Source organism: Cherax quadricarinatus, chromosome 3 (assembly GCF_038502225.1).
Source record: "Cherax quadricarinatus isolate ZL_2023a chromosome 3, ASM3850222v1, whole genome shotgun sequence".
NCBI classification, from domain to species: domain Eukaryota; kingdom Metazoa; phylum Arthropoda; class Malacostraca; order Decapoda; family Parastacidae; genus Cherax; species Cherax quadricarinatus.
The window spans coordinates 44,225,268-44,249,873 of NC_091294.1; the positions used below are offsets into that span (position 1 = coordinate 44,225,268).

Below are 24,606 nucleotides of genomic sequence, written 5' to 3' on the forward strand. Positions count from 1 at the left end.
GATGACACAGGTATGGCTCAATGAAGGAAATGAGTGATATACTAATGAATTTAGTAAAATGGTGCAGTGACTTCCATTTAGAAAGGAAATCATAATTTTAGTTGATTTTAAATAAATCATATGTAAGACTGCTATCTCTTACAGGTATATGTGGATGATGAAAGGAGAGATCAAAAGGGAGCATGGGGGCCATGGGAGATGCAGAATACTGTTAAGAAAAACTTCGACTGTCCTATTTGTTGCCAGAGTTTTGGCAGCAGTTCTCTTTTGCTTGTTCATATTCGGAAACACACCAAGAAACCATATTTGTGCACACACTGCCCCAAAAGTTTTATGTACAATTCCATCCTTAAAGTTCACTTACGGACACATACAGGAGAGAAACCCTTTTCTTGCCCTCATTGTGATTACAGAAGCTCTCAAAGTGGTGCTCTGAGAACTCATATGCGAACTCATTCCAAAGAACATTATTATACTTGCTCTGAATGTTCCTATAAGTTCATTAAGTTCAGCAGTCTCAAGCGACATATAGCTACACAACACTTATAGTTTTACTGAAATGACTAACAAATGGCACACTTCTCTATTTTAATGTAACATGTTTATGTAAATAACAAAGTATAAATGAATAGCATTAAGAGGAATCTCACTCTTCAGACTATTCAAAGGCACTAGTTTTGGGTGAACTGATCACCTTAAAATGCATTAAACTAATACACAGTATATTAAAGTGCAACATTTAGGAAAAGACTGAAGGGGGGAAATAAACATTTTATTTCCCAAAACGTGCAGAATTGTTACAAAATTTTGGTGACTTATTTCATACATTATAAAATGTGTGTGTTAAAGTTAGATATTTTTAATGCTAGGCATATAATTAGTGTAAAGACATGATTAATAAATATACTATAATGTGAGAGTCAGTTGTACTGTACAATATAGGAGAGACTCACATATTGCATGGGTTACATTCAAAATACAGCACTGTATATAATATTGCAATACATAAAGTGAAGAACATACAGGACAATAGGGCTAGGTTTTAAAGACCCCTCAAAAAGCAAATAAGTTATTTTTTTAAATTTTTTAATTCTTCAAATATGCAGCTGTCATTGCCTACTGGCCCATATATCTGTCCAACCTACTTTCAAGGTTAGCTGCTTGGATAGCTTTAAATAATGGGTTGGATATACAGTATATATATATAAGCGAGATGGATTTGCTATGAGAAGTACCTGCCTAGTTGAGTAGGAATACTGCCCTGCTCCTCTATTTTTATGTTTTAACATTTTCATCTGTTAAGCACATAAGAGTACTTCAGTAGGCCTACTGCAGTACTCTTATGTTAAGTGCATGAGAGTACTGCAGTAGGCCTACTGGCTAATAAATACTGTGCAGGTCCTAATCAAATACAGCCCTTCTAACTCATATCTGTCCAACTTGTGTTTAAAGCTACCCAAGCTGTTAGCATTAAAAATAAGTTGGGCAAATATAGATGTGAGATGGGTTGGGTGTGAGAAGGATCTGCCTATCATTAGTCAGTAAGCCTACTGCAGTGCTCCTCAGTTTTCGTATTTTAATGATATACAGTAGTTTCACCCCTCAAGGGAGGTTCCTAGAAGCTGGTGAGAGGCTCTTGATCTAGGGAATTGATCTGTACTCCAGTTCCCTGAATCGAGCCTGAATACCTTCCATCCTCCCCCCTCCACATGCACTGTGTGATCCTACAGGTTTAGCAGTTTAGCACTCCCCCATAATTATAATTATAATCAGTAGTTTCATTTGGGTTGGTCCTGCACCAGGAAGCCCTGGTGAAAGGGGTGGATGTGGGCCTGTACAATACCTGCACAAATACTATATGCAGCAGCCAGTATTAGCTACCACCATCACCTTTCACTCCTTTGATAAATGAAACACTTGTACAACATTTGGGTATGTTCTGGAAACGTTTCACCACACAGTGGCTTCTTCAGTCAACCTTTTTCTACATTGGGCTGAAGAAGCCACCATGTGACAGAAAGTTTCCAGAATAAAGATATCCAGATGTTGCACAAGTTTCTCATTTATCACCTTGTTGGCTTTATAAACCATTGATTCACACCTTTCACCACTGCCAACATCAGTAAAAATAAGCCACACTTCCTTACCAGATGTACCAGTGGTTGTTGTTGCTTACTGATATGCAAGTGTGCATCAAGGGTTAATGTAGCCTTGTACAATACATATACAAATGAGGCAGGTACTATGGCCTACCACTGTCCCTGTCAACTTGGGTAAAAGTAAGCCATAGTTCCTTACCAAATCATGCCAAACATATCATGACCTCACTGCCCATATACCAAACATACTTAAAACAAATGTGTATACACCTTCCTTGGTAATTGGTACCAACAAGTGGTTTAAAAAGGCAGTGATCAAGGACAGGTGATCAGGGTCTCGGGACCAACACATTTTCTAATAACTGTGTCTTAGTGTTTGCTCACATGTCTTTTTAAACTAAAGATGAATACACTTGAGAAGGTAATAACCAAGAAAAATATAGTACTGCAGTGTGATAATAAAGTGGTGTGGGAGTTGCTGTCATTCTTGGAGGTTTATAGAATAACCTAAGCTTACGCTGTATTACTCCTCATTTTAGTCAGTTGCCAACTTTTCCAAGGTTGTAGAAATCTCTAAGTAGAAACGTTTTCACAACTTATGCCTTTTAACCCTTAAACTGTCCAAACGTAGATTTACGTTCATGTGCGTAGCGCTCTGACCTTGATTTTCCCCATTTGAAAGCATGTAAAAAAAAACGTAGATCTACATTCGGAGCCCCCCAGCACATGGACGTAGATCAGTGTTTGGACTGTTTAAGTGTTAAAAACTTTACGGCTCAAATACCCTTCAATTTCCTGCTGTGTTTACACTTGAGGAAAAAAAATTAGTAGGCATATACTGTATATAAAAACATGATATGTCAGTGTGTGAAATGTAAGATTCTACTGTATATTAAAAATGCAGTGTTTTTATGAAGAAATAGTAATACAGTAGATTCTTGATTACCATGGTAGTTACATTCCTGAAAACTCAGTGCAAGACAAAACAGTGTTAAACTGAAGAACTTATGGGAAAAATAGGGTTACATTCCTTGTACTCCCAAAAATGACAAACAAATTTCTTTTTTAAGGTCTCCAAATTGTAAAAAATAAAAATGATAATGCAGTTGTAGTTCATTGTTGTGATATATAATGTTTAATGCATTGCTTAAGCCTACAAATGTTACAGAAATAATATTTTTTACCTTATATTGTGGTTGTTGCTATATGTCAATGATTCTGAAGGGTAAAGAGGGATGCTGTGGCACTACTGGACTGCAGTGGAAGGTTGTGGATTGTTTGCTGAGGTGGATGGTTGAGGCTTTGGAATTAAAGTCAATGGTTGTACTGGAGTAGTCAGAAATTTTGTACTTGTGCAAAAATATGACAGGCTATTATCTGTTATCACTTGCATTTTTTTTTTTCAACATGATGGCCATCTCCCACTGAGGCAGGGTAACTCAAAAAGGAAAGAAACACTTTCACCATCACTCAACACTTACATTAACACTTACACACAAAATCACTGTCTTTGCAGAGGTATCCAGACATGACAGTTTAGATGTCAGTCCTAACAGCCAATATCTCAAACCCCTTCTTTAAAGTGCAGGCATTGTACATCCCACCTCCAGGACTCAAGTCTAACTAACCAGTTTCCCTGAATCCCTTCACAAAATATTACCCTGCTCACACTCCAACAGCTCATCAGGTCCCAAAAACCATTTGTCTCCATTCACTCCTATCTAACATGCTCACACATGCCTGCTGCATGTCCAAGCCTCTTGCACACAAAACCTCTTTTATCCCCTCCCTCCATCCTTTCCTAGGATGACCCCTACCCCTCCTATTTTGCTCCATCTTCTCTAAATGATGAAACCACCTCAATAACCCATCTGAACAATACTTTTAGTAACTCCACACCTCCTAATTTCCACATTGCAAATTCTCTGCATAATATTTACACCACATGGTGCCCTTAGACACATCTCCATTGCCTCCAGCCTCTTTCTTGCTGCAGCATTCACAACCTGTGTTTCACACCCATATAAGAGTGTTGGTAGTATCACTATACTCTCATACATTCCCTCCATGGATAACATTTTTTGCCTCCACAGATCCCTCAATGCACCACTCACCTGTTTTCCTTTATCAATTCTATGGTTTACCTCATCCTTCATAAACCCATCTGCTGACATATCTACTCCCGAATATCTGAACACATTCACTTCTTCCATACTCTCTCCCTCCGAAGTGATATCCAATTCTTCTGTACCTAACTCGTTTGATGCCCTCTTCACCTTACTCTTATCTATGTTGAAAGTGAACACTTGCATATATCAGTAAAAAATACCATATTTTACCAGCTAAGACATGATTTTTACTAAATAAATGTGTCCAGAGTAATACCAACCATAATATACATGTCATAAAATGGTAAGTTATTATCATATTTTGTTTTTCTTGGTATTATTCTACCCAGTGAAATGTACTCTTTTAATTCTTTCACTGTCTTGTATGTAGCTCTGTGTTATTGATGCAAAGGTAGCTTACATAGACCTGTGTTTTGAGTTCAGCTCCCTCAGATAATAAGTGGCAGATTTTTGCCTAGATGTGTGAGATTTAGTCAGTGTGGTGAGTGAGCACAGTATAAGAAACATTTGGCCCCTTGCAGTGCATGATGGGAAATGCAAACCTAGGATTTTTTTTTTTTTTGTATCAATTGATAGAATAGAAGACACACAGTACTGCTAAAATGGAGAGGAAATTGGGTTGGTTTCAGGGCTGGAGGTAACATAAAATTGGGTTCAAAGTAGAAGAAATATTCAATTTTTTCCATTTTTTTTTTTTGGAGGAACATTAAGGCCTCCCCTAAACCCCCTGATCGGTTTTATGTTTTTTTTGCTAGGTCTGCTTCAGTTATTGGGAACCCAATAAAGATAAAGATTTTATTTCTTTGCTAAGGTTACAAAGTATAAGTACAATTTTGATTTGTTAAGTACAAAGAAAGCCACTATCATGCTGGGGCATTTCAGGCAGACTAATCCTAATACAGTATTTAAAAACAACTTAAGTCTAGACAGAATAAGAGTGGTTATCTTTTTAATTATTAATTATTTTATCTTAATACTAGTGCAAGGTAGTCAAAGTTGAAGGTTTATAAGAATAATAATCATGATGTTGCACATAAATAACAGTATTACAAGTAATGGTTCAAGCAGTGCCATTTTAATTATAAGTTGTTTTAATGGACTAGGGGTCATATAATATTTGGGAGAGTTACTTCAAACTGGTTAGATGTTGTTTTGGTTGGTTTGATTTTTAACCCTTTCACTGTTGGTGCCATAGTATTACGGCTTGCAAGCCAGTGTCAGTTCTGTAATATTACGCCAAAATTCTAGCGGCTTCAGATCTAGCGGGAGAAAGCTGGTAGACCTACATGTGAGAGAATGGGTTTGCATGCTCAATGTGTACAGTATAAAAAAAATCGGGGAGCCAATGGTGCATTATGGGAATGCCATTTCAGTGGTCCTTGTTCACCATGCCTTGCAGTAAGAAATACCTAACTCCCCGGTGAATTGGGATTCTTCTCTTCCCAAGTGGTAGTTCTAACACAGATGGAGGTGCCAGTGAAGATGAATTTCATGGTTTTGAGGAGTTTGTGACCAAAAGCAATACCCAGGATACCAGAAATAGCACTGAAAACCCAGACGACCATCAATCTTTCACCTCTGGTGCTGGGTCATCTTGTTCATGTTCAGTTATACCACAGCAAAAGAGGAAACTCATATTTTCCCATGTCTCAGAGAATAAGTAAGTAAATAAGTTTATTCAGGTATACACAAATGCAGTTACATAGATTATCATACATAGCAGCATATGTGTAGAGAACCCTGGATAACCCAAAAAAGTCAAAGTGACTTATTTCCATGTGGGTGGTGGGGAAGACAGAATGGTTGATGGGGAAGACAGCATAGTTGGTGGGGAAGACAGCATGGTTGGTGGGGAAGACAGCATGGTTAGTGGGGAAGATGGCATGGTTAATGGGAAAGACGGTATGGGTAATGTTACAATTGGGATGGATAATATACATGCCGCAGCAGGTGGTGGTGGTGGTGTGAAGCGTCATGTAGCACCAGCAGCACCCCAGGCTGGTAGCCATGCTGCTGACTCAGCACATCCACAACAAAGGCCACCTTGAACCACCCACACCCCACAACAACCTGCACAACCACAACCACAATAACTCACCCACAAAAATGCAGAGACAGTTGTTTTATGTGTGAGAGGTGTAAAACAGCACTCTGCATAACACCACGTTTCAAAGAGTTCCACAAGCTGCAGCACTTCTAGGAACGTGTCCAGTGACTCTATACGTGTACATATATATACAGTGGACCCCCGCATAACGATTACCTCCGAATGCGACCAATTATGTAAGTGTATTTATGTAAGTGCGTTTGTACGTGTATGTTTGGGGGTCTGAAATGGACTAATCTACTTCACAATATTTCTTATGGGAATAAATTCGGTCAGTACTGGCACCTGAACATACTTATGGAGTGAAAAAATATCGTTAACCGGGGGTCCACTGTATATTATAGAACAATAGTAATAAATAACTTTTTTAATTGCTGGTTTGTGTAAACAAGTTTTGTAAACATTATAATGGTAATATTTGTGTGGTGATTGTGTTGCAAACAATGAGTGGATATATATACAGTGTGCATTACAGTGGACCCTCCAATTAACCCGTTCCAGACACCCAAAAGTATTAAACAAAATAATTTTTTTTACATGAAATATACATTTCCCTACACAGAAAACAATGAGACATGCAGAATAAACAATACTAAAATGACACTTTCCTTTATTGAAGCCTTATTAATGAGTGATGAGACAGGAGGAGGGGAGAGGATGGAGGTGTACTATAAAGACTTCAGGTACCCAGTCCTTTTCTGGGGTTACTTCCCTTCTTTGTTTTTTAATGCCACTAGGACTAGCTTGAGAGTCACTGCACACCTGTGGCACTAAATATCTGTCCAGAGAGCTCTGTTTCTGGCATCTCTTTAAAATTTCCCTAAAATGGGACACAACATTGTCACTGTAGATGTTGCCAGCATGGCCTGCAACAGCTGTGTCAGGGTGATGTTCATCCATAAATGTTTGCACATAAGAAGCCAGGAAGACTGCAGCAGGCCTGTTGGCCCATACTAGGCAGGTCCTTCACAAACCATCCCACTAACAAAATCATATTTGCCCAACCCAATTTTCAATGCTTCCCAAGCAATAAGCTTTGATAATTCTGTTCACTCATGTGCAGGTCCCACTCAAATCAAATCATGTGTGTGGGGAAGTACCCTGGCTGGTGTGTGGGTAAATACCCTGGTTGGTATGTGGGGAAGTACCCTGGCTGGTGTGTGGGGAAGTACCCTGGCTGTCATGTGAGGAAGTACCCTGGCTGGTATGTGGGGAAGTACCCTGGCTGGTATGTGGGGAAGTACCCTGGCTTGTGTGTGGGGAAATACCCTGGCTGGTGTGCAGGGAAGTACCCTGGCTAGTGTGTGGGGAAGTACCCTGGCTGGTGTTCCACCATCACTACCACCCTCTACCACCACCACTTTCATATCTTTCTACCAACTTTTTCTTGAATTCTATAGTGTTTCTCACCCTCTTTACCAAAGGGCTGGCACTAGAAACTTCCTTTGGGCCCATGATGGCTTATTTAGCAGTTACAAGCACTAAAGCTGTATAGCCCTTGTGGCTTAGCGCTTCTTTTTTATTATAATAATAATAATAATACAAGCACTAAAAGCAATGGAATAATACAAAATGTATCGCATGTATGCTTGGAATTGTCCTCACTGGCTTGTAAACAATGGCACACTGGCCGGGCCACTCAGGCCACGCGGACACGTTCGGGATGAAGGACTTTAACCGAGTTCTTTGTCGTTAACTGAGCCAATATTTTGACGCAAAAGTGTGTCGTTATCCAATTTTTACATTATGAGATGTCGTCATAAACTGAGGGTCCACTGTATATTGGTCTTGCAGACCACAAAAGTTACTTGAAAAAATAAAATACAGTGGTACCTCGAGTTTTGAACATTATTTAAGTGTATTTTTGGGGGTCTGAAACAGACTAATCTAATTTACATTATTCCTTATGGGAACAGATTCCTTCGGTATCGGCACACTAACAGCCACCTAGAACGAATTAAGTTCGTAACTTGAAAAATAGAAAAAATAGAATAAAAGTGTAAATAATATTACCAAGCAAGCGCTATTTGCCGATGTTGCCATTAGCGGTTCATTTTCTGTCAACTTCACGCCTCTGTATCTTGGTACCTACTGATGACAATTTTTTTTTCTTTTATAACACTCAAAAAATCTTTCTTAACATTTTGGTAAGAAATAATTTTTATTTTTTGGAGGGGAATATTTTTCAAAAGAGCAAATTTGTGAGCAGGGCTCTCAATAGTAAAAGGGTTAATAGATGCACAGCTGTATAAAATAAACTCAGTAATATTTATATTATACTGAATCTCCCCTTGAAACCTCTGAGACAGTAAATAAATTGCCACAAATTAATTTTTCTTGACTATAGAAACATGTAACCAGAAAAATCTGTAGCTCGCTAGCTAAGTTTATTATCTTACTGATAACCACCTTGGCTTACTATACCTATCCCCTCACTTCTAAAAGAGAGGTTACTTCAGTAATTATGTCGCTGAAAAATGAAGCAGGAAACAAAGCGAATATACTATCACTAATATACTGTGCAAAAAAAGCTGCTTATGTACTCTCACCATCTATTGCATCATTGTTCAATAAATCAGTCGAAACTAAAAGTTTAATATACTTAAGCTAGCAATGATACACCAATTTACAAAAGTGGTGACACAATAGAAGTCAGTAATTACATGCCAATTTCTAATTTGCCATTACTATAAACAAATTTTGAAATAGTAATATATGTATTCTGTATACAAATTTTTTATTTATTTTTTTATTATCACACTGGCCGATTCCCACCAAGGCAGGGTGGCCCGAAAAAGAAAAACTTTCACCATCATTCACTCCATCACTGTCTTGCCAGAAGGGTGCTTTACACTACAGTTTTTAAACTGCAACATTAACACCCCTCCTTCAGAGTGCAGGCACTGTACTTCCCATCTCCAGGACTCAAGTCCGGCCTGCCGGTTTCCCTGAATCCCTTCATAAATGTTACTTTGCTCACACTCCAACAGCACGTCAAGTATTAAAAACCATTTGTCTCCATTCACTCCTATCAAACACGCTCACGCATGCCTGCTGGAAGTCGAAGCCCCTCGCACACAAAACCTCCTTTACCCCCTCCCTCCAACCCTTCCTAGGCCGACCCCTACCCCGCCTTCCTTCCACTACAGACTGATACACTCTTGAAGTCATTCTGTTTCGCTCCATTCTCTCTACATGTCCGAACCACCTCAACAACCCTTCCTCAGCCCTCTGGACAACAGTTTTGGTAATCCCGCACCTCCTCCTAACTTCCAAACTACGAATTCTCTGCATTATATTCACACCACACATTGCCCTGAGACACGACATCTCCACTGCCTCCAGCCTTCTCCTCGCTGCAACATTCATCACCCACGCTTCACACCCATATAAGAGCGTTGGTAAAACTATACTCTCATACATTCCCCTCTTTGCCTCCAAGGACAAAGTTCTTTGTCTCCACAGACTCCTAAGTGCACCACTCACTCTTTTTCCCTCATCAATTCTATGATTCACCTCACCTTTCATAGACCCATCCGCTGACACGTCCACTCCCAAATATCTGAATACGTTCACCTCCTCCATACTCTCTCCCTCCAATCTGATATTCAATCTTTCATCACCTAATCTTTTTGTTATCCTCATAACCTTACTCTTTCCTGTATTCACCTTTAATTTTCTTCTTTTGCACACCCTACCAAATTCATCCACCAATCTCTGCAACTTCTCTTCAGAATCTCCCAAGAGCACAGTGTCATCAGCAAAGAGCAGCTGTGACAACTCCCACTTTGTGTGTGATTCTTTATCTTTTAACTCCACGCCTCTTGCCAAGACCCTCGCATTTACTTCTCTTACAACCCCATCTATAAATATATTAAACAACCACGGTGACATCACACATCCTTGTCTAAGGCCTACTTTTACTGGGAAAAAATTTCCCTCTTTCCTACATACTCTAACTTGAGCCTCACTATCCTCGTAAAAACTCTTCACTGCTTTCAGTAACCTACCTCCTACACCATACACTTGCAACATCTGCCACATTGCCCCCCTATCCACCCTGTCATACGCCTTTTCCAAATCCATAAATGCCACAAAGACCTCTTTAGCCTTATCTAAATACTGTTCACTTATATGTTTCACTGTAAACACCTGGTCCACACACCCCCTACCTTTCCTAAAGCCTCCTTGTTCATCTGCTATCCTATTCTCCGTCTTACTCTTAATTCTTTCAATTATAACTCTACCATACACTTTACCAGGTACACTCAACAGACTTATCCCCCTATAATTTTTGCACTCTCTTTTGTCCCCTTTGCCTTTATACAAAGGAACTATGCATGCTCTCTGCCAATCCCTAGGTACCTTACCCTCTTCCATACATTTATTAAATAATTGCACCAACCACTCCAAAACTATATCCCCACCTGCTTTTAACATTTCTATCTTTATCCCATCAATCCCGGCTGCCTTACCCCCTTTCATTTTACCTACTGCCTCACGAACTTCCCCCACACTCACAACTGGCTCTTCCTCACTCCTACAAGATGTTATTCCTCCTTGCCCTATACACGAAATCACAGCTTCCCTATCTTCATCAACATTTAACAATTCCTCAAAATATTCCCTCCATCTTCCCAATACCTCTAACTCTCCATTTAATAACTCTCCTCTCCTATTTTTAACTGACAAATCCATTTGTTCTCTAGGCTTTCTTAACTTGTTAATCTCACTCCAAAACTTTTTCTTATTTTCAACAAAATTTGTTGATAACATCTCACCCACTCTCTCATTTGCTCTCTTTTTACATTGCTTCACCACTCTCTTAACTTCTCTCTTTTTCTCCATATACTCTTCCCTCCTTGCATCACTTCTACTTTGTAAAAACTTCTCATATGCTAACTTTTTCTCCCTTACTACTCTCTTTACATCATCATTCCACCAATCGCTCCTCTTCCCTCCTGCACCCACTTTCCTGTAACCACAAACTTCTGCAGAACACTCTAACACTACATTTTTAAACCTACCCCATACCTCTTCGACCCCATTGCCTATGCTCTCATTAGCCCATCTATCCTCCAATAGCTGTTTATATCTTACCCTAACTGCCTCCTCTTTTAGTTTATAAACCTTCACCTCTCTCTTCCCTGATGCTTCTATTCTCCTTGTATCCCATCTACCTTTTACTCTCAGTGTAGCTACAACTAGAAAGTGATCTGATATATCTGTGGCCCCTCTATAAACATGTACATCCTGAAGTCTACTCAACAGTCTTTTATCTACCAATACATAATCCAACAAACTACTGTCATTTCGCCCTACATCATATCTTGTATACTTATTTATCCTCTTTTTCTTAAAATATGTATTACCTATAACTAAACCCCTTTCTATACAAAGTTCAATCAAAGGGCTCCCATTATCATTTACACCCGGCACCCCAAACTTACCTACCACACCCTCTCTAAAAGTTTCTCCTACTTTAGCATTCAAGTCCCCTACCACAATTACTCTCTCACTTGGTTCAAAGGCTCCTATACATTCACTTAACATCTCCCAAAATCTCTCTCTCTCCTCTGCATTCCTCTCTTCTCCAGGTGCATACACGCTTATTATGACCCACTTCTCGCATCCAACCTTTACTTTAATCCACATAATTCTTGAATTTACACATTCATATTCTCTTTTCTCCTTCCATAACTGATCATTTAACATTACTGCTACCCCTTCCTTTGCTCTAACTCTCTCAGATACTCCAGATTTAATCCCATTTATTTCCCCCCACTGAAACTCTCCTACCCCCTTCAGCTTTGTTTCGCTTAGGGCCAGGACATCCAACTTCTTTTCATTCATAACATCAGCAATCATCTGTTTCTTGTCATCCGCACTACATCCACGCACATTTAAGCAACCCAGTTTTATAAAATTTTTCTTCTTCTCTTTTTTAGTAATTGTATACAGGAGAAGGGGTTACTAGCCCATTGCTCCCGGCATTTTAGTCACCTCATACGACACGCATGGCTTACGGAGGAAAGATTCTTTTCCACTTCCCCATGGACAATAGAAGAAATAAAAAAGAACAAGAGCTATTTAGAAAATGGAGAAAAACCTAGATGTATGTATATATATATATATGCATGTGCGTGTCTGTGAAGTGTGACCAAAGTGTAAGTAGGAGTAGCAAGATATCCCTGTTATCTTAGCGTGTTTATGAGACAGAAAAAGAAAAAGAAAACCAGCAATCCTACCATCATGCAAAACAGTTACAGGTTTTTGTTTCACAGTCATCTGGCAGGACGGTAGTACTTCCCTGGGTGGTTGCTGTCTACCAACCTACTACCTATATACAATATACCTGTATACAAATATGTACATGAATTCATAACTAAACAAAATATCCTGAACCATCGTCTGTTTGGCTTCAGGCTGGAATGAAGCACCAAAGATGAAATAGTTAAAAAAAAGCCTTCAGTGTGGTAGACCACAGCATCGTACTGCTCAGGTTAAAACACTATGGAGTCAGAGGACATGCTCTCTCATACATGAAAGCTTACCTTAGCAACAGCATGTGACCATTTATGATTACTCAGTCAACATACGAGTTCCACAGGGCAGTGTTTTAGGTCCTTTGCTATTCCTTATTCATGTCAACAACCTTTCTAGTGCTTCACAGGAACTTAAAGCAATTCTGTTTGCAGATGACAAATTTTGTCATTTCAAATGCAGATCTGCTTTGGTTAACAACACAGCAAATGTCAGACTTGAAAAATTATTGACATGGATTACAGTTAACAAACACACTCCAATATTTGATTAGAATCAAGTAGTACGAATGTAAGTTTTAGGATCAATATGCCTGAAATGTTCTGCATAATGAGTGGCTTTTTTTTGAGCAGGCATTTGTATCAAATTGCATTTGTATCATAACTGTATCAAAACTATAATCAATTGAAATGCAACTCAACCATTGTAACTTCTTGGCTTCTTTTAAGAAATAATGATTCTACTGTAATTAGTCAAGTTTTCACACCTCAGAAAATAATACTCAGCAACTCATCATGTCCAGGGAAAGAATGCATTTCTCCTTTAAACACTGAAAGCACCATTAACAAGGTAGGATGAAAAGACACATTAAATAGCATAAGCCTTTGTTATATTGAATTTTGCTCAAGGAAATTTTATGAGGCAGTACAGAAAATGTGTAATCTACTTACATAGACTGTTCAGTCAGGTGAAGAGTGTAGTGAGGACTTGGGTTATGCGACTTGGGCTTCTGAATGGATGAGATCACATGCTGGGAGGTGACGAATATAGGTGAGAGGTTTTGTGAGTGTGACTGTATGGTGGTTGATGAATGCTACTTCCATACACTTTCCTAGCCCTTTCATTCTTGTTTAATAAGTCTTGAGCTCAGTCTCAGACCATAAGGTGTGTAAATCTGTCCCTATCTATCATACATGCATTATATTGATGTGTGTTCTACAGTCATGTTTATTTTTCTGAATCATGTCTTGAAATTACAGGCTGTCTTAACAGTCTATAAAATTTACTGAATCCATTGCAAGGAATGGTGTCAACTCTGGCTGTGTTGCTAGATTTAGTGTGGATACGAGATCTAATGATGTCCTTCATGGTTTTTGATGAAACCACAGCCATGTCAATTTGAACTTTATGAAGAATGATTGCAACTGAAATGGCAGTGTCACTGATGGGAAGAATCACATGTCCATTGACTTCTGTGTTTTCCCTGGGGGTTGCCAGGATATGTTCCTTCTACAATAATGTACTGGAGGAACTTCAGTCTAATAAAGTTGTTGGAAATATGGATGTATTCATTCTCTTAGTAATCAGCATTATAAACTCTGAGAGAGAGAGAGTAAATTAGCTGGTACTGCACAGAGAGGCAAACCCATGGCCATACCAAATTTATGTATGAAGAAATTAACTGCCAGCACATGGCCTCACCCTTGAAACAGCCCAGGTCCTCACCTGACTAAATGGCCTATATAAGGAGAAGTTAGTATGTTTTCTGTAAAATTTAATGATTTCCTCAAAATGGCAGTATAATAGGTATAATAAGGTTTATGTTGTTTTATGTCTTTTCATCAACTTGTCAGCTCACAACTTCTTCCATCAACTAACAGACTCGTAACTATAATTGAGCATAATAAGTATACATTATTAATTTAAAAAGTTTATATTAAACATTTTGCTATGCCTATTTATTTATTTTTTTGCTATTTTCAAATCTGTCCTTGATAATGGAGCCATAATAATTCCAACTTATCATTTTTGGAGGATGTGATATGTAATTTTCATGAACTGTGAATTTTTGACATACACAGACACACACAGACACACACACAGACACACACACACAAACACACACATGCACACACGCACACACACACACGCACACACACACACGCACACACACGCGCACACACGCACACACACGCGCACACACACGCACACACGCACACACACGCACACACACGCACACACACGCACACACACACACACACACACACACACACACACACACACACACACACACACAGTTCCACACAAGAGATTGGTGCAAAAACTGGAGGACCAAGCAGGGATAACAGGGAAGGCACTACAATGGATCAGGGAATACTTGTCAGGACGACAGCAGCGAGTCATGGTACGTGGCGAGGTGTCAGAGTGGGCACCTGTGACCAGCGGGGTCCCGCAGGGGTCAGTCCTAGGACCAGTGCTGTTTCTGGTATTTGTGAACGACATGACGGAAGGAATAGACTCTGAGGTGTCCCTGTTTGCAGATGACGTGAAGTTGATGAGAAGAATTCACTCGATCGAAGACCAGGCAGAACTACAAAGGGATCTGGACAGGCTGCAGACCTGGTCCAGCAATTGGCTCCTGGAGTTCAATCCCACCAAGTGCAAAGTCATGAAGATTGGGGAAGGGCAAAGAAGACCGCAGACGGAGTACAGTCTAGGGGGCCAGAGACTACAAACCTCACTCAAGGAAAAAGATCTTGGGGTGAGTATAACACCAGGCACATCTCCTGAAGCGCACATCAACCAAATAACTGCTGCAGCATATGGGCGCCTGGCAAACCTCAGAACAGCATTCCGACATCTTAATAAGGAATCATTCAGGACCCTGTACACCGTGTACGTTAGGCCCATATTGGAGTATGCGGCACCAGTTTGGAACCCACACCTAGCCAAGCACGTGAAGAAACTAGAGAAAGTGCAAAGGTTTGCAACAAGACTTGTCCCAGAGCTAAGAGGTATGTCCTACGAGGAGAGGTTAAGGGAAATCAACCTGACGACACTGGAGGACAGGAGAGATAGGGGGGACATGATAACGACATACAAAATACTGAGAGGAATTGACAAGGTGGACAAAGACAGGATGTTCCAGAGATTGGACACAGTAACAAGGGGACACAGTTGGAAGCTGAAGACACAGATGAATCACAGGGATGTTAGGAAGTATTTCTTCAGCCACAGAGTAGTCAGTAAGTGGAATAGTTTGGGAAGCGATGTAGTGGAGGCAGGATCCATACATAGCTTTAAGCAGAGGTATGATAAAGCTCACGGCTCAGGGAGAGTGACCTAGTAGCGATCAGTGAAGAGGCGGGGCCAGGAGCTCGGACTCGACCCCCGCAACCTCAACTAGGTGAGTACACACACACCGATCACATCACCGGAGGCACACATCAACCAAATAACTGCTGCAGTATACGGGCACCTGGCAAACCTGAGAATAGCATTCCGATACCTTAATAAGGAATCGTTCAAGACACTGTACACTGTGTATGTTAGGCCCATACTGGAGTATGCAGCACCAGTCTGTAACCCACACCTGGTCAAGCACATCAAGAAGTTAGAGAAAGTACAAAGGTTTGCAACAAGGCTAGTCCCAGAGCTCAGGAGAATGTCGTACGAGGAAAAGTTGAGGGAAATCGGACTGACGACACTGGAGGACAGAAGGGTCAGGGGAGACGTGATAACGACATACAAGATACTGTGGGGAATAGACAAGGTGGACAGAGATAGGATGTTCCAGAGAGGGAACACAGGAACAAGGGGTCACAACTGGAAGCTGAAGACTCAGACGAGTCACACGGACGTTAGGAAGTATTTCTTCAGTCATAGAATCGTCAGGAAGTGGAACAGCCTAGCAAGTGAAGTAGTGGAGGCAGGAACCATACATAGTTTTAAGAAGAGGTATGATAAAGCTCAGGAAGCAGAGAGAGAGAGGACCTAGTAGCAATTAGTGAAGAGGCGGGGCCCGGAGCTGAGTCTCGACCCCCGAGATGATGGAATATGTGGCATCAAAGTGCAAGGAGGCAGAGGAAAGTTTTGTTCCCAAGGGAAACAGAAATAATAGGAAGACCAAAACGAGTCCTTGGTTTACCCGAAGGTGTAGGGAGGCAAAAACTAAGTGCAACAGAGAATGGAAAAGGTACAGGAGGCATAGGACCCAGGAAAACAAGGAGATTAGTAGAAGAGCCAGAAACGAGTATGCACAGATAAGGAGGGAGGCCCAGCGACAGTATGAAAACGACATAGCATCGAAAGTCAAATCTGACCCGAAACTGCTGTATAGCCACATTAGGAGGAAGACAACAGTCAAGGACCAGGTGATAAGGCTGAGGAAAGAAGGTGGAGAACTCACAAGAAACGATCAAGAGGTATGTGAGGAGCCCAACACGAGATTTAAGGAAGTATATACAGTAGAGACAGGAAGGACTCTGGGGGGACAGACCAGATGGGGACACCAGCAAGGAATACACCAACAAGTGTTGGACGACATACATACAGATGAGGAGGAGGTGAAGAAACTGCTAAGGGACATCGATACCTCAAAGGCAATGGGACCGGACAACATCTCCCCGTGGGTCCTTAGAGAGGGAGCAGATATGTTGTGCGTGCCACTTACCACAATCTTCAACACGTCCCTGGAAACTGGGCAACTACCTGAGGTATGGAAGACGGCAAATGTAGTTCCCATTTTTAAAAAAGGAGACAGAAAAGAGGCACTAAACTATAGACCTGTGTCATTGACGTGTATAGTATGCAAAATTATGGAGAAGATTATCAGGAGGAGAGTGGTGGAGCACCTGGAACGGAACAAGAGTATAAATGCCAACCAGCACGGATTCACGGAAGGCAAACATACATACAGATGAGGAGGAGGTGAAGAAACTGCTAAGGGACATCGATACCTCAAAGGCAATGGGACCGGACAACATCTCCCCGTGGGTCCTTAGAGAGGGAGCAGATATGTTGTGCGTGCCACTTACCACAATCTTCAACACGTCCCTGGAAACTGGGCAACTACCTGAGGTATGGAAGACGGCAAATGTAGTTCCCATTTTTAAAAAAGGAGACAGAAAAGAGGCACTAAACTATAGACCTGTGTCATTGACGTGTATAGTATGCAAAATTATGGAGAAGATTATCAGGAGGAGAGTGGTGGAGCACCTGGAACGGAACAAGAGTATAAATGCCAACCAGCACGGATTCACGGAAGGCAAATCTTGTGTCACAAACCTTCTGGAGTTTTATGATAAAATAACAGAAGTAGGACACGAGAGAGAGGGGTGGGTTGATTGCATCTTCTTGGACTGCAAGAAGGCCTTTGACACAGTTCCTCACAAGAGATTAGTGCAGAAGCTAGAGCATCAGGCGCATATAACAGGAAGGGCACTGCAATGGATCAGAGAATACCTGACAGGGAGGCAACAACGAGTCATGGTACGTAATGATGTATCACAGTGGGCACCTGTGACGAGCGGGGTACCACAGGGGTCGGTCCTAGGACCAGTGCTATTTTTGGTATATGTGAACGACATGATGGAAGGGTTAGACTCAGAAGTGTCCCTGTTTGCAGATGATGTGAAGTTAATGAGGAGAATTAAATCTGATGAGGACCAGGCAGGACTTCAAAGAGACCTGGACAGACTGGACACCTGGTCCAGCAAATGGCTTCTCGAATTTAATCCTGCCAAATGCAAAGTCATGAAGATAGGGGAAGGGCACAGAAGACCACAGACAGAGTATAGGCTAGGTGGCCAAAGACTGCAAACCTCACTCAAGGAGAAAGACCTTGGGGTGAGTATAACACCGAGCATGTCTCCAGAAGCACACATCAATCAGATAACTGCTGCAGCATATGGGCGCCTGGCAAACCTGAGAACAGCATTCCGATACCTTAGTAAGGAATCATTCAAGACACTGTACACCGTGTATGTCAGGCCCATACTGGAGTATGCAGCACCTGTTTGGAACCCGCACTTGATAAAGCACGTCAAGAAACTAGAGAAAGTACAAAGGTTTGCGTCAAGGTTAGTTCCAGAGCTAAGGGGAATGTCCTATGAAGAAAGATTAAGGGAAATCGGCCTGACGACACTGGAGGACAGGAGGGTCAGGGGAGACATGATAACGACATATAAAATACTGCGTGGAATAGACAAGGTGGACAAAGACAGGATGTTCCAGGGAGGGGACACAGAAACAAGAAGCCACAATTGGAAGTTGAAGACACAAATGAGTCAGAGAGATAGTAGGAAGTATTTCTTCAGTCATAGAGTTGTAAGGCAGTGGAATAGCCTAGAAAATGACGTAGTGGAGGCAGGAACCATACACAGTTTTAAGACGAGGTTTGATAAAGCTCATGGAGCGGGGAGAGAGAGGGCCCAGTAGCAACCGGTGAAGAGGCGGGGCCAGGAGCTAAGACTCGACCCCTGCAACCACAAATAGGTGAGTACTACTCTATGACTGAAGAAATACCTCCTAACATCCCTTTGACTCATCTGGGTCTTCAACTTCCAAGTGTGACTGCTTGTTTCTTTGTCCCTTCTCTGAAATATCCTGTGTGTGTGTGTGTGTGTGTGTGTGTGTGTACTCACCTAATTGCGCTCACCTAATTGTGGTTGCAGGGGTCGAGACTCAGCTTCTGGCCCCGCCTCTTCACTGATCGCTACTAGGTCCTCTCCCTCTGCTTCCTGAGCTTTGTCATACCTCTTCTTAAAACTATGTATGGTTCCTGCCTCCACTACTTCACTTGCTAGGCTATTCCACTTCCTGACGACTCTGTGACTGAAGAAATACTTCCTAACATCCCTGTGACTCGTCTGAGTCTTCAGCTTCCAGTTGTGGCCCCTTGTTCCTGTGTCTCCTCTCTGGAACATCCTATCTCTCTCCATACACACACACACACACACACACACACACACACACACACACACACACACACATACACATACACACACACACACACACACACAGGATGTTCCAGAGAAGGGACACAGAAACAAGCAGTCACACTTGGAAGTTGAAGACCCAGATGAGTCAAAGGGATGTTAGGAAGTATTTCGTCAGTCATAGAGTAGTCAGGAAGTGGAATTGCCTAGCGAGTGAGGTAGTGGAGGCAGGAACCATACATAGATTTAAGATGAGGTATGATAAAGCTCATGGAACAGGGAGAGAGAGGACCTAGTAGCACTCAGTGAAGAGGCAAGGCCAGGAGCTGAGTCTTGACCCCTGCAACCACAATTAGGTGAGTACACACACACACACACACACACACACTAGTAGCAACCAGTGAAGAGGCAGGGTCAGGAGCTGTGACTTGACCCCTGCAACCACAAATAGGTGAGTACACACATAGATATACAGTGGACCCCCAATTCGTGAAGACATCGGTATCCGATAAATCCGGTATCCGAAGCATTATATCGCAAAAAATTTGCCTCGGTTCCTGTTACAAAACCCGGTATGCGATACGATTCGTACGAGACATGTCCAGTGTTTACAAGCCAGCCAGTGTGCGTGCATCTAAGGATACATTCGGCACATTCTATATTATCCATATCACTGTTTTTGGTGCTTTTTTCTGCAAAATAAGTCACCATGGGCCCCAAGAAAGCTTCTAGTGCCAACCCATCGAGACCAAGGGTGCTAATGACTATTGAAATTAAGGAAATGTGTGCAAAGTGGCTTGAAGTGCAAACCTTTTTTGATGAAAATCACCCTGACACAGCTACTGCAAGCCGTGTTGGCAACCTGTACACTGACAATGTTGTGAACCACTTTAGGAAAGTTATAAAGGAACGAGAGGTACAGGCCTCTATGGACAGATATGTTGTGCAACAGAAGTCCAGTGACTCTCAAGCTGGTCCTAGTGGCATTAAAAGAAGAAGGGAAGTAACCCCGGAAAAGGACTTGCTACCTCAAGTTCTAATGGAGGGGGATTCCCCTTCTAAACATTAACAACTTCGACACTCTCCCCTCCTCCCATCCCATCAATCATCACCAGATCTTCATTAAAGGTAAGTGTCAATTATTCTATTGTGATTATTCTATTGTTATTATTGTTATTGTAATTATTATATTGCATTAAACTTAATATATCATGTGGTAAAAGTTTTTTTTTCATACTTTTGGGTGTCTTGCACAGATTAATTTGATTTCCATTATTTCTTATGGGGAAAATTGATTCGCTTTCCGATAGTTTTGGTTTACGATGAGCTCTCAGGAATGGATTAATATCGTGAACCGGGGGTCCACTGTATATATATGGGTAGAATGAAACAGGGTAAGGTAACTGGGATTGATGGGATAAAGGTAGAAATGTTAAAAATAGGTGGGGATATAGCTTTGGAGTGGTTGGTGCTTTTATTTAACCCTTAAACTGTCCAAACATAGATCTACGTTTTTTCAACATTTGAAAGTATGTAAAAAAACGTAGACCTTCTTTTTTTTTTTTTTACATTTGAAAACGTGTAAAAAACTTTGATCTACTTTTTTTTCTTTTTTTTTGTATTTGAAAATATGTAAAAAACGTAGATCTACTTTTGGAGCACTACGCATGTGAACGTAGATCTGTTTGGACAGTTTAAGGGTTAATAAATGTACGGGAGAGGCTAAGGTACCTAGGGATTGGCAGAGAGCATAAAGGCAGATGAGAGAGTATGAAGGCAGATGGGACAAAATAGAGTGCAAAAATTATAGGAGAATAAGTCTGTTGACTATACCTGGTAAAGTGTATGGTAAAGTTATTATTGAAAGAATTAAGAGTAAGATGAAGAGTAGGATAGCAGCTGAACAAGGAAGCTTTAGGAAGGGTAAGGGGTGTGTAGACCAAGTGTTTACAGTAAAGAGGTTTTTGTGGCATTTATGGATTTGTAAAAGGCATATGACAGGGTGGATAGGGGGGGCAATGTTGCACATGTATGGAATAGGAGGTAGGTTACTGAAAGCAGTTAAGAGTTTTTATGAGGATAGCGAGGCTCAGGTTAGAATATGTAGGAAAGAGGGAGATTATTTCTCAGTAAAAGTAGGCCTTAGACAAGGATGTGTGATGTCACCAGGGTTGTTCAGTATATTTATAGATGGAGTTGTAAGAGAAGTGAATGCTCAGGTGTTCGCAAGAGGTGTGGGGTTAAAAGATAAAGATCTAACACAAAGTGGGAGTTGTCACAGTTGCTCTTTGCCGATGACACTTGCTTTTGGGAGATTCTAAAGAGAAGATGCAGAGGTTGGTGGATGAGTTTGGTAGGGTATGTACAAGAAGATAATTAAAAGTGAATATAAGAAAGAGTAAGGTGATGAGGATAACAAAAAAAAATTAGATAACGAAAGATTGGATATCAGATTGGAGGGACAGAGTATGGAGGAGGTGAATGTATTCAGATATTTAGGAGTGGACATGTCAGCAGATAGGTCCATGAAAGATGAGGTGAATCATATCATTGATGAGGGGAAAAAGGTGAGTGGAGCCTGTGGAGACAAAGAACTATGTCTATGGAAGCAAAGAGGGGAATGTATGAGAGTATAGCTATACCAGTGCTCTTATATGGGTGTGAAGCATGGGTGGTGAATGTTGCAACAAGGAGAAGGTTGGAGGCAATGGAGATGTCATGTCTGAGGGCAATGTGTAGTGTGAATATAATGCAAAGAATTCATAGTTTGGAAATTAGGAGGTGCAGGATTACCAAAAATATTTTCCAGGGGGCTGAGGAGGAGGGTTGTTGAGGTGGTTCAGACATGTAGAGAGGATGGAACAAACAAGAATGACTTCGAGAGCATACAAATCTGAAGTGGAGGGGAGGCAGGGTAGGGGTTGGCCTAGGAATGGTTGGAGGGAGGGGGTAAAGGAGGTTTTGTATGAGAGGGGTTTGGACTTCCAGCAAGCATGCATGAGCGTGGTAGATAGGAGTAAATGAAGGCAAGTGGTTTTCAGGATTTGATGTGCTGTTGGAGTGTGAGCAAGGTAACATTTATGAAGGGATTCAGGGAAACCGGCAGGCAGGACTTGAGTCCTAGAGATGGAAGGTACAGTGCCTGCACTCTAGAGGAGAGGTGTTAAAGTTGCAGTTTTATTCAAATTCAAATTCAAAGTTTATTCTCTATAAGGATTACAATGCTGAGTTTACAGAATTTGGTTATCGTGTGGTTTACATGTAGTAAAATACTAATTACAGAGTGTACCACTAGAACACCTAGCATGGCTAGGCATTTCGGGCAGACTTAGATTAATTCTTAATTTTAAAATATTACAAATTATGAGGTAAGTTGGTATTATGGCTAAGTGACTAAATACTAGTTTGTGAGTTTAGCAATGTGAATGCTTTTGTTTTGGCACAATACATAGTTTCAGTATTGGAGTATCACAGGTCAACTTATGACTAGTTAGGATTCATTATTTTTAGATTGAGATTGATATTTGTTTATGGTCAAATGGGTGAGTGTAAGTGTGAACCACCAGGTGGTATTCGTGTAATTAGTTGACAGGGTGTATCAGGGAGATAAGATGTTTTCTAATGGCAGTTTTGAAGGCGATGAATGTGTCTGCAGTTCTAGAGTTTTCAGGTAGGGTGTTCCAGATTTTAGGGCCTTTGACATACATTGAATTTTTGTAAAGGTTTAGTCGGACATGGGAATGTCATAGAGATGTTTGTGTCTGGTGTTATACCTGTGGGTTCTGTCACAACTATCAAGAAAGCGTTTTAGGTCAAGGTTAACCCTTTGACTGTCGCAACCCCCAATCCTGAGGTGTCTCCTGGTGTCGCAAAATTTCAAAAAAAAAAAAATTATTTTTTTCTTATGAAATGATAGAGAATCTTTTCCCGATTGTAATGACACCAAAAAAACGAAATTTGATGGAAAACTGACGGAATTATGCTCTTGCGAAGTTAGCGACCTCGGCGCTGTTTACAAATCGGCGATTTCGCCCACTTTGAGCACTATTTTCAGCTAATTCCATTTATCCAGTCGCCCAAACTCATAGCTATTTCTTTAGAACTCCATTTTTTCTATCGATTGAGTACACGAAACTGCCCATTTACCGATTTCAACTACCTAATAATGTGGTCAGAAATTTGCAATTTGGCCAATTTCACGAAAACTAAAAAATATGACAATTAGAAAATAAGGTCCAGAAGGAACAATGCAGACATTCCTGGCTCTAAAATAACATTTTATTTGCTCATCAGTCATGTCTCCAGGCCCCTCTAATATTACTCTTGCTTTCTATTTTGAATTTTTATTCAAACAAAAAATAGAAGACTTACTATTATGCAGACTACTGCAATACTGTAATAATTGTATAAATAACATCAACCCATTCATGACTGCATATTAGAATGGCTAGTTGGACATTTATTGGACAATGGCATCATTTGTTTACTTTTGAACATTGGCAAAAATCAAACATTTCCCCAACTTTGAGCTCCATTTCTAGGATCTTTTTATAGTAAAATCAATCAAGGTCACCTCTATTTCTATAATATGTTTTCCATTCTATCAAATGAGACCAAGAAAACGAGAATACAACCATAAATACTATACGAAAGTACGTAAACCACAAAGTCGGCATTTTAATTAAAAAAAAAACGGTCGGAGTTTTTTTTTCTCATTATGCACTGCGTGCTTCAGGATTTTTTTTATATGGTGCACACTGACCACACAGACCCATTCTCTCACATGTGGGCCTACCAGCTTTCTCCTGCTTGATTTGAAGCCGCTATAATTTATGAGTATACGTCAAACACAGTACCTCGTAAGACGTATATATACGGCCGTGACAGCCAAAGGGTTAATATTGGAATTTAAGGTCCCGTTGATGTAGATTGCACAGTAGTAAGTGTGGATGTACTGAACAGGGAGTAAGTTTAGATCTATGAAGAGTGGGGGGGGGGTGTTGCCAGGGATGGGATTTAGTGATTATTCTTACTGCAGCTTTTTGTTGGGTTATTATTGGCTTTAGGTG

General features: G+C 40.8%; 1 protein-coding gene across 6 annotated transcripts in view; it reads left to right on the forward strand.

Moving 5' to 3' along the window:
* Nucleotides 1-24,606, forward strand: part of LOC128687939 (longitudinals lacking protein, isoforms H/M/V) — a 138,852-nt gene that overhangs the window by 78,152 nt on the left and 36,094 nt on the right. For 2 of the 6 annotated variants that reach the window (XM_070091557.1, XM_053775565.2), the window contains exon 6: nt 145-9,144. The exons of 3 other annotated variants lie outside the window; for them this stretch is intronic. In XM_070091557.1, coding sequence (XP_069947658.1) covers nt 145-549 — 405 coding nt within the window. In that variant the 3' untranslated portion in view covers nt 550-9,144. Of the gene's footprint in view, nt 1-144; nt 9,151-24,606 lie in introns of those variants that run through there. One more of the 6 variants, XM_053775600.2, reaches the window with a different exon arrangement.